The sequence below is a fragment of the Leptonychotes weddellii genome, chromosome 6, assembly GCF_054177405.1.
Source record: "Leptonychotes weddellii isolate Sample4059 chromosome 6, ASM5417740v2, whole genome shotgun sequence".
NCBI lineage: Eukaryota > Metazoa > Chordata > Mammalia > Carnivora > Phocidae > Leptonychotes > Leptonychotes weddellii.
The window spans coordinates 112,445,909-112,455,679 of record NC_138374.1 but is presented as its reverse complement, the minus strand read 5'-3'; the positions used below and the strand labels follow the sequence as shown (position 1 = coordinate 112,455,679).

Sequence of the window (9,771 nt, the reverse complement as noted above, 5' to 3'; positions counted from 1 at the left end):
CCTCCCACCCCACCCCCCACTCCAACAATCACCTCTTTCTACAGAGGAGGAACCTGGGACTCAGAGACGTTAAGTGGTTTCCACGAGCCCAGCTCAGGGACAGGGACTTTTCTGCTGGCCGTGGCGCTATCTGCCTTGGTCTCTGCCTCGTCAGACCAGAAACTTCCAGGAGGAGTTTCGCTCCCCTCTGTCAGTCAGGGAAGGCTTCCTGGAAAGACTGGGCTATCAGGCCTGGTCTGGGGGAGGTCTGGTTGCTTTCCTGGCCCGTGGGGATGGACTGCTTTGATCTCTGACCTTGCCGTCCCTGCTCGCGGCAGGTCCTCGGGCCAGGTGACCTCCGGGGATGTCTGTGCCGCCACGTCCACCCGCGCCATCGCCAGTGCTCAGGGGGAGCACCAGATCAACCAGATCGCCCTCAGCCCTTCAGGCACCATGCTCTACGCTGCCTCAGGCAACGCCGTCCGCGTCTGGGAGCTCAGCAGGTCAGGGCACGCGTGTGGCGCCGCGGAGGGCTTGGCGTGGCCACAGGGGGCTCCGCGGCTCTCTGCCGTGGATGCCGCCCGGCGGGGCCGGCACACCCCCGTGCTCCTCTGTTTCCGCCTGCTGCTAACAGGGCTTGGGTCCCGGCTCTGGGATCCCGCACCCCTGTCTTCCAAGGCCCCTGGGACACCGGGCAGCTGATATCTTGGTCCCTGGTCTTGCGTTGAGGGGGGCAGAGTGCCCTGGCCGGCCCAACTCGTTCCAGGGCAGACCTCCCCCACCGGGCCCCACAAGCTAGGACCGCCCCTGACCCGTGTCCCCCCACCGGCCGGGCCTCTCCCCACCGCAGGTTCCAGCCAGTTGGCAAGCTGACTGGCCACATCGGCCCTGTGATGTGCCTGACCGTCACCCAGACCGCCAGCCAGCATGACCTGGTGGTGACCGGCTCCAAGGACCACTACGTTAAGGTACCTGAGAAGGCCTCCTCCCTCTGAGGCCTGGGGCGGGGGGGCCATTCTCTGCGTTCCTCCTGCCCTCCTCCACCCCTTCCCTCTGGGGCCTTGGGAGCCCTCAGGAAAAATAATGAGACTTCTGGGGATTTATGTTGAAGAAATCACCCCAAAGAGGCAAGGAGGTGTGTGTGTGCAGAGAGTAGATTGCAGCGATATTTTGTAAATGGTGCACAATTGAAAATAACCTAAATGTCTAAGGGCGAGTAGCAGTCACGTCAATTAGGGAAAACCCACTGAGCAGGTCGCAGTGCATCTACTGAACTGAGAAAATGTGAACAAAACACAAAGGATAGCAAACAACACTAATTCTGTTTGCTCCCCGATTATGTCATTGCAAACCACATGGATGCAGTCGGAAACTGGGAAGTAGAGAAACAGAGGGTGGTTGGTATGATAATGTTTGTGTTTCAAGTACAGCTAATATTATATTAACTTAAAAATAAAAGAAATTGAAAAAGAGGTTCACACCCCAAACCTACCTTTCTCCATATGAGCTGCATGTTGAGCTGTGGGGTCACCCCCTGCATTAACTTATTAAGCCAGTCTGCTCCAGTCCCCTTAGGAAGGGTCAAGACCCAAGCCTTCAGAGTCCTCTATCCCCAAGAAGAAGCAGTGCCCCTCCGGGAGCCCTCTCCTGCTGGGGAAGCTCCTCTCCCCCAGGGCCAGGGCTACCAGCCTGGGTCAGGCCACTGGGTCTGCCGGCTCCCAGGGACCACCGTGCTGTGTGAGAGTAGGTGGGTGGCCCTGGAGCTTCCCCCTTCTCTCTCAGGCGCTCCCCACCAGTTTTTCCTCCTGCAGATGTTCGAGTTGGGTGAGTGTGTGACGGGCACCATTGGCCCCACCCACAACTTTGAACCCCCACACTATGATGGCATCGAGTGTCTTGCCATCCAGGGAGATGTCCTATTCAGTGGCTCCCGGGACAATGGCATCAAGAAGTGGGACCTGGAGCAGCAGGAGCTCATCCAGGTGTGGTGGGCAGGAGGGAGGGGTGGGCTAGGGTAAGGCCATTCCCCAGTCCGGGCAGGGCCTTGGGGACCTAGGGTCTTGGGCCAGAGCTCCCCCAGCCTGCCTATTCTCCACCCTCTTCCCCTTTGTGTCCACTCCCCTGCAGCCTCCCCTGTACTCTCCCGTATGCAGCTGCTTTCTGGAAAGGGGCGCTCTTAGCCCCCAGGTTTGACTCGAAAGCTCAGCCAATCACTGTGTTCCCTTTCCTGGAGCGTTTACCCTTGCGAGGCCTGAAGGGTTCTCCACCAGTGCAGGATCTTAGGTTTGCCTCGGAGTGGGAGACCAAAGGACCTATCTCTGGGCCTCTGCAGTCCCCAGCGTGGGCCCGCGCAGCCCGCCTCCTGGACAGTGCTCTGCCAGTCTGCCTGCCCAGGGACCCCAGAGGCAGAGGGGAGCCTGGTAGCTGCCCTTCTTGTGCGCAGTGTCCCCTGCCAGCAACCCCCTGCCCAGCACTGCCCTCAGGCCTCACTGGCTCTGCTCCTCCCGCAGCAAATCCCCAATGCACACAAGGACTGGGTGTGTGCCCTGGCCTTTGTCCCGGGCCGCCCCATGCTGCTGAGCGCCTGCCGTGCGGGCGTCATCAAGGTCTGGAACGTGGATAACTTCACGCCCATTGGCGAGATCAGGGGCCACGACAGCCCCATCAATGCCATCTGCACCAACGCCAAGCACATCTTCACTGCTTCCAGGTGGGTGCTAGGCGGAGAGGTCTGTGTGTGTCCCCTGCCCCTCTCCCTGGTGTGGGCAGAGCAGGCTGGGGGGCCTTGGGGCCCCTGCAGTTGTCCCAACAGGCTCGGCTCATGGAGTAGACCCCTCGACGCCTGCTAGCCTGTGCTAGCCCTCCAGGAGTGCCCGCCAGGGGCAGGGGAGCAGGAAGGTGCTGGGCCCCAGGTCAGGACTCACCCACCTGTCTGCAGGCCTTTCCTGCCCTTCCCACAGCAGCCCCCCCCCCTCCACCCCCCGGCTGTCTTTACCCCCGTCCACGTATCTCAGACCACAGAGCAGCCCTGCCCCCCCTCCGGACCCGCCTCTCTCCTGCCCCAGCTCAGGTCCCCATCCAGGGGATGCCCAGGCCTCTGCCCCACAGGGGAGCTCCTCAGAGGGGTCTCTTCTTTTTCCTTCACGTCCGACTATGTCCCTTCTCTCCTCCCTTTCCCTCCCCATCTCCTCCTGCCTCTCCTCTCTGCCTCTCTGCCTCTCTCCCCCAACAGTGACTGCCGGGTAAAGGTGTGGAATTACGTCCCCGGACTCACCCCCTGCCTTCCTCGCCGAGTCCTGGCCATAAAGGGCCGAGCCACCACCCTGCCCTGACCCTCCTCTCCCGCCTCCTCTGTCATTCTCCCCTCTTTCCTCTTCCCTCTCTTTCTCCACTTCGGTCTGAGCTGCTTCTCAACGGTATGAGATTATTTTACTCCTCCTCCCTACTCTCCCTTCATGCCCTGCCTGGCCCGGACTGAATGCCCCGCCTGCCGCTCTTCCTCCCACCCTCCTCTTCCGAGCATGACTAGCGGGACAGACCCCCAGGAGAGGGGTGCCAGGTGGCAGAAGGCAGAGGGGGGAGCATCCAGGCCTGGACAAAACAAAACAGCACCAACGAAAACCCATGACGAGAATTCTGTTGGGGACTTTGAGACCACAGGCCCTCTCCCTCTGCCCAGCAGCCAGCCACCCCTCCACCCCTGCAGTCTGCCCTCATCCTCAGCACTGCTTGTCCCTGGGCCCTAGCCACGTTCGGGGAGTTTGGAGAATCTGGCCCATCCTTAACTTTGGGGGTAGCCAGCCAGGCCCACTTTAAGAGCTGACCAGTCCCTCTCTGTCCTCCCAGTGACCTGACAGTGAAGTTCTGGAGCGTGCGGCGGTTACCTGGAGGCCCACCCTAGGAGCACACAGCAGGCCTCACCCTGGCTGTCTTTCAGAGGATGGCCCCCAGACCCTCGGCCCCCCGGCAGCCTGGACAGCACAGAAGGGAAGCTGTGGTCTGACAGGGCCAACTGCCCTGGGGACAGAGGGTGTGGGCCTCGGATGTGGCCCCTCTCCTGCTCTCCTGCCTCTCCCTTGACCTTCCTATGGGATACTGTACCCCCTGTCTCTTGGGGTGGGGGGCGGAGAGAGGTTGGGGAGGAATTTAAGCTGTGAAGCCAAAGGGCATTTTCCCCTCTCATTTCTCTCCCTGCAGCCCCTCGGGCTCCCCTTGCCCTCCCTCTGGCCATATTTTCTCCTGCTGAGCTGGCCATGCCCTTCCTTAAGCCTCTGGCCCAGTCGTAGGGAGCTGTAGGGGAGGCGAAGCATCCCAGCCCCTGCCCTGCCCCTCCGATGAACAGGCCTCCCCCTCTATCCCCTAATCCAGCCTCTGGAGCCGCTGCACCTGCCTCTGAGCCCAAAATGATAGTCCTCAGGTAACCATGGAAACCAGGTGTTGGCAGCTGGGCCCTGCAGCTGACCCTTAGCCCCTTGGCCACCAACAGCCATTCCCAGTTGACCCCAGCCATCCCTTGGGGTCCCTTTCTAATGGGGCCAAGGTAGAGCTGCTAGAAAAATTCCTTTGGGGAGATGGTCAGAAATACTTCAGCTATTTATTATTTTTTTTTTTTATTTTTACTTTTGCTGTTGCCTCCTGGAAACTGACTTGAAGTTTCTCCCCAAATGTTCTTTCCCTCAGCACTCGGGGGCCAGGAATCCCAAAGGGAATCTGCCCGACCAGCCCTCCAGGGCCACCTCCTCTGTTCGCTTTGCAGCTCGGGCCCGTCCCCAGCATTGCCCCCAGGGACCATTCTAGTGCACCCCTGACCTCTAGGCCGCCTGATGCTTCAGTGCCTTCCTCCACCCCGGGGCCTGGCACTCATGCCGGGCAGCCTTACACCAGCCATGCCCGCGGGCACCACACGTGTCTTTGCACTTGCGGGGTCCCGTGCCCGCTGCCCCCAGAAGGCAGGGGAGCTCCACCCCACAGCCCAGGGCCAGGGGCCCCCTTCCCAGAGTCCTGTGTGGGCCATGTAGGAAGCAGCTCAGAGGATTATGTCCACCAGGATGGCTTGGATGGTGAGGCTGGCCCAGCCCCCTCCCCGCTCACCTGTATTTTCACCCCAACAGGGCCAGGAGTCCTTCTGGCCTCTTTCTCTCTGGTTTTTCAGGAGACACATTTTCAAGCCTTAAAGCTGGCATGGGGCAAGAGGCCCTCCCCTTTTAGATTAGCGGTGAAGAAGGAATTCATTGAGTTTCTTTTTGCCATGGGGCTGTGGTTAAATCCGTGTTCCAGCGCCCCCTGTTGGGGCAATTCTGAATTTACAGGACCGGGCCCTGGGAGGAGTCCCTGGACATCCCTCCGCCCCAACCTATCCGCGGTGTTTTTCCGATGCTTAACTGGTCCTGTGCTTCCTGTCCTCAGTCTGGTAGCCAGGAGCCCCAGCTCTGTTCTGAGATACGCAGTGACTTTTAGACCTTCCAGAGGTAGCTCTGGGTTTGTCCTCTGTGCCTCTGCCTGTTTGGCCAGGGGATCGGAGCCCCCCCGGTGTGGCCCCAGTGTGGCCCGCAGGGCAGAGGAGGATGTCCTAGTGGTGAAAACACCTGCTGGGGCCTGAGGGCCCAGCCCTGCTTCCCCCCTGTCCCGAGCAGCCCCTGCCGGCCCCGGCGGTGGAGTCTGGGTAAGCTGATGTGTGCAGGAAGCACGCATCCTGGAATACTGGCCTCCTGGAGCCTGGGACAGTCAGTCTGCGATGGCCGGGAATCCCTCCTCCTTCAGCCAGCCCAGGGGGGGCCCGGCCGCTCCCTCGGCCACGTGGAAGCAAGCGCCTCTTCCCCTCCCCATCCTTCTCCCCACCTGATCAGAAAGCTTCAAACTTGCAACCTGTAAGACTCTGTCTGCATGACTGTTTACAAACCGTAGAAACACAAAAGACTGCGCTGCCCCCATGGGCCGGGGCTGCCCCAGCCCGGGGAACGGTACTGTAGCTGCAAGACCCATTCTTGCGCGAGATGTGACCTTACGGCCTGCGAGAGGTGCTCAGCATCATTGCCCACTTTCTGCTCTTTCTGATGGGTCAGCTACCTCATGGCAGGCCGGCTCTGCTGTCCTGGCGAGTATCATTGACTCTAAACCTGAAGTCCCTCGGGAGCCCTGAGCCCTTCCAAAAGCTGTGCTCCGAGAGCGTTGGAATCTCTGCCTACTCCTTCAGGGATGTCCAAGGTACATAGTTAGGGGGCAGGCCCCCAGCATCCTAAAGGTTGGAAGCACAAAATGGTTGTGATTTGAGCACAAATAGCAAGGCTTGTGGCAGGTGGCCTGGGCAGACCTGGGTCCAGGGGGCTCATCCCAGCTTGGTTCTGTCCACAGTTAGACCGAGTATGTCCGGGTCTGGGAGGGCGTTTCCTCGCTCAGACCAGGGCTCAGCCCATGACTTGCCCTGATTCTGGGGGGTTCGTCATACTACTTACTTTTCTTTGCCCATCTGCAGACTTGAGCCGGGGCCAACGCCGGCCCGGCCACATCAGAAGGCGTGGGCCCAGGAGTTAGCTCCCTCTCTCGACCCCACACCCCCCAGTCTTTAAATGCCTGAGCCCAGGCTGGGTCCCAGCCCTACTGGGCCTAAGGAGCCCAGAGCCACATTCCCTGTCCCCAGGGCTGAGCCCCCCTCGAATGCTTTTGAAGCTGACTGCCTGTGGGCCTGCTCGGCACGGTCCCCGGCCAGGCTCTGTTCTCAGTATTAATCAGTTCAGTGTTTGCTCTCATGTGAGTATCTGATCGCTGCATGACGGCCAGAATTCCCCAAGGTAGCACCTGGAGTTGCCTTGGGAGATTGCCAAGGAAGAGGAAAGGCACACCCAGGCTTTTGAGGTGGTCAGGGTGCCTCTGTGGGTCTGGGAAGGGACACTTGCGGATCTGGGAGTGGTCTCCCTACCCCCCACCATCACTACAGCTCCAGCCCTCTCTTGTTTGGCCCTGCTGCCCACCTGGGGTGGTGTCGCCTGGGCAGAGGGCAGTTTAAAGCACAAAACCGCCGTAGGGAAGACCGTGGCTGGGACTTTCCCACGACACCCAGTGTGGCAGAGAGTGGGCAGGCCGCAGCTGTGAAGTTAGAAACGCTCTTTTCCCTCACGTAGACCATCCCAACTCTCGGGGGTATCCTCTGATGCGGTCTGGGCCAGGCGCGGGCACAGCCCCCGGCCTGTTCAGCCCCAGCCTGAGCCCAGCGTGTTCACCATCACGTTTGTGGGGGCAGGGCCTGCCCTGCAAGAGCAGTGAGTTTCTTCCCACCCAGCGGCCCGAACATGTGGCATCTGTCCGTTTGCCATCCCAAACAGGAAACTGCTTACCGCTCTCTTAGCTTAGCCCAGCATCCTGGCCCAGCCTCAGGAGCCGGGGCTTGGCCAGTGGCCCCACCGGCCTTCCTGAGCCTGGCCTTACTCTCCTGGTTCCCAGGATCCCTCACAGCCCTCTTACGCGCACGGACAGAATCTACAAGGAAAATTCTGTTTTCTATGGCGTCTTCATTCTAGCCCCCACCCCCTGCCCAGCCCCAGCACTCCAATGAGCCCCCAACCCTTAGCATACCCTGGTCCAGGTTTTTGAACCCTTGTCCTGAGGGCTTTGCAGGGAAGTGGGAACTACTCCAAGAAGAGCCAAGGGTCAGAGAAGACATCTGAAGTGAATCGGGGCCCCGCCCTGCCCACCAGCTCTTTTCTAGGGATCACCCCCTGCCCAGGCTGCAGGGTCTCGTTTGGCTTATGCCCTCCTCGCTATGCGGCAATAGCACAAGATGTATATATGTTTTGTACTTCTGCCGATGATTGTACATAGTGTATGAAAGTTATTTAAGCCTCATGCTGTACATTTCTGTTCCTAGACTGGATGTGTGTGTTCTAAGAAGTTGTCATAAATAAAACCCGAATGACCGTTACCTGTCGTGGTGTGGCTCCTGAGAGCTGCCAGCTTTTGGCTGGTGGCCTTTCTCTGGGGTGGGAGGTTGGTGCTGGGGCAGGTGGGGCGGGCCCCTGGGGCTGGGGCCCAGCCTGGTGAGAATCTCCTGGGCTGCGAGTTTGGGGCTTGCTCAGTGAGAAAGCAGTGTTGAGAGTGTTGCGTTCCCTGCAGACTCTCTGTTGTCCCCTGGGATGGGTACTTTAGCTGGAAGAGGGCACCAGCGCTTACTGAGCACCCACTGTATTCCGGGCACTATTCCAGGCATTTTTCCTTGGATCTTCACTGCCTCTGTGTGATAGGTGGTGCTCTCATTTTCTGAAATGGGCAAAGTCTCAGAGAGGAAGTGGCGTGTCCAGGATCAGCGCCGGTGAGGACAGAGCCAGGACCGTAACCCAGACCTGCCTGACCACAGCACCCGTGTCCTTTCATGAACATAGCAAGTGCCTTTTCCAGAGCCTGGAGGACGCCGTGCATGATGCATACCAGACATACTTCCTTCACTTGCCACTTATGAAGAGAAGACAGAAATACGAAAAGTTCGTAGAAGAAAACAGCTCCACAGTGGTCTTGATTTTCGTTTCTAGATCAGCGCTTTTCCGTCTTTAAAAATGCCTATTTCCCTTTTTTTTCTAAGGCCCTAAAAATGCTCTGTCTCCGCCTATTAGTCTCATTATTTTCAACATAAAAATAGGTCTAAGGGGATGCCAAGCAAACCCATAATGTGCTCTTCCCCCCAGAAGACATGGGATTGTTCCTGGACAACTGAGCTACTCTCATGCTTATAACTCAGTATATTTGACCTGTTGCTACTGTTGTTCAGGAATCCATGGCTCCCATATAATTTTAGATTGTGCTTCATTCAGAATTCACTGTGTCCCCGAGGCCTCGTGGCGCCGGTGAACCAATGTTAGCTCTGCGTGCAAGTATCCAGTTTGTCAGGTTTCACTCTCGAGAAAACATTTTTAATAAAAGTTTTATTGAGATATAATTCCCATACCATAAAGCCCACCCTCTTTTCTTTCTTAGGCTAATGATCTCATTCTGGTTATTTCCATATTCCCTCCCAGTGCCTTGTGGTGACAGACGCTGAACAGACACTGAATGAGTACATGAATGAGTGAAGGAAGTAAGGAAAGAATAGGCATGTTTGGAGGTGGCGAGTTATGAAATGTCACTAAATAACGAAGTTTTCCTGTACGGAGTTGTCACCTTCCCTTTCGATAACCACAGCTCACATCCCTCAACTCCTGGAGATTCTGGCCCATCCCTGGGCATTGTGGCCTCTGGGGGACCATCTGCATCCTCATCACCCGCCAAGACCATCTTGGAAGCTTTACTTTCTGATTTTTATAAGGTGAACACAATAGGGTCTCTCTGCTGTGTTTTCCAAATATGAAACCAAGTTGCTCTGTCAACCTACACAGTCCTTGCTGCTTATCTAGACCTACGGCTATTGGCTGTTGACAGGTGACCCAGCCGGTGAATTCTGTGGGTCTGTAGGAGGCAGACGTCATTGTGGGTTGGAGGTGGGAGGCTCCCCGGGGGAGGTTCCACCCAAGAGGCTCCTGGTCCTCAAACAGAAGGGTCTTAGCAAGTGAAAGGGGACCCTGAGCCGCAGAGGGGGGGACACAGGTGGGCGGAGTTGCCCTGATCTCCCCCGAGGCCCTCCAGCAGGTGCTGGAGCCTCCCTGCCCTGGGAAGCAGCGGTGGCTTCCGAGGGCGGTTGTTTTTGGCCGGCTGACTGAGCCTTACCCACGCCACTCTCCCTGCCCCACCCTCCCGCCTGGTCTGGTCCCACCCTTCCTCTCCACAGGTCCTTCTTTTACATAGGATCCCACCCTACGGACAGAGCCTGCT

General features: G+C 58.3%; 1 protein-coding gene across 4 annotated transcripts in view; it reads left to right on the top strand.

The window, feature by feature from the left end:
• Positions 1 to 7,894, top strand: part of KIF21B (kinesin family member 21B) — a 49,564-nt gene extending 41,670 nt beyond the window's left edge. For 2 of the 4 annotated variants that reach the window (XR_014146542.1, XR_014146543.1), the window contains 6 exons: positions 318 to 482; positions 830 to 947; positions 1,791 to 1,961; positions 2,490 to 2,689; positions 3,212 to 3,395; positions 3,826 to 7,894. Coding sequence is in view for 2 of the 4 variants with exons in the window: in XM_081824971.1 (XP_081681097.1) it covers positions 318 to 482; positions 830 to 947; positions 1,791 to 1,961; positions 2,490 to 2,689; positions 3,826 to 3,880 (709 nt within the window). In the remaining 2 variants the exon portion in view is untranslated. The remainder of the gene's footprint in view (positions 1 to 317; positions 483 to 829; positions 948 to 1,790; positions 1,962 to 2,489; positions 2,690 to 3,211; positions 3,396 to 3,825) is intronic. The other 2 variants (XM_081824971.1, XM_081824970.1) reach the window with 1 other exon arrangement.
• Positions 7,895 to 9,771: the final 1,877 nt, after the last annotated feature.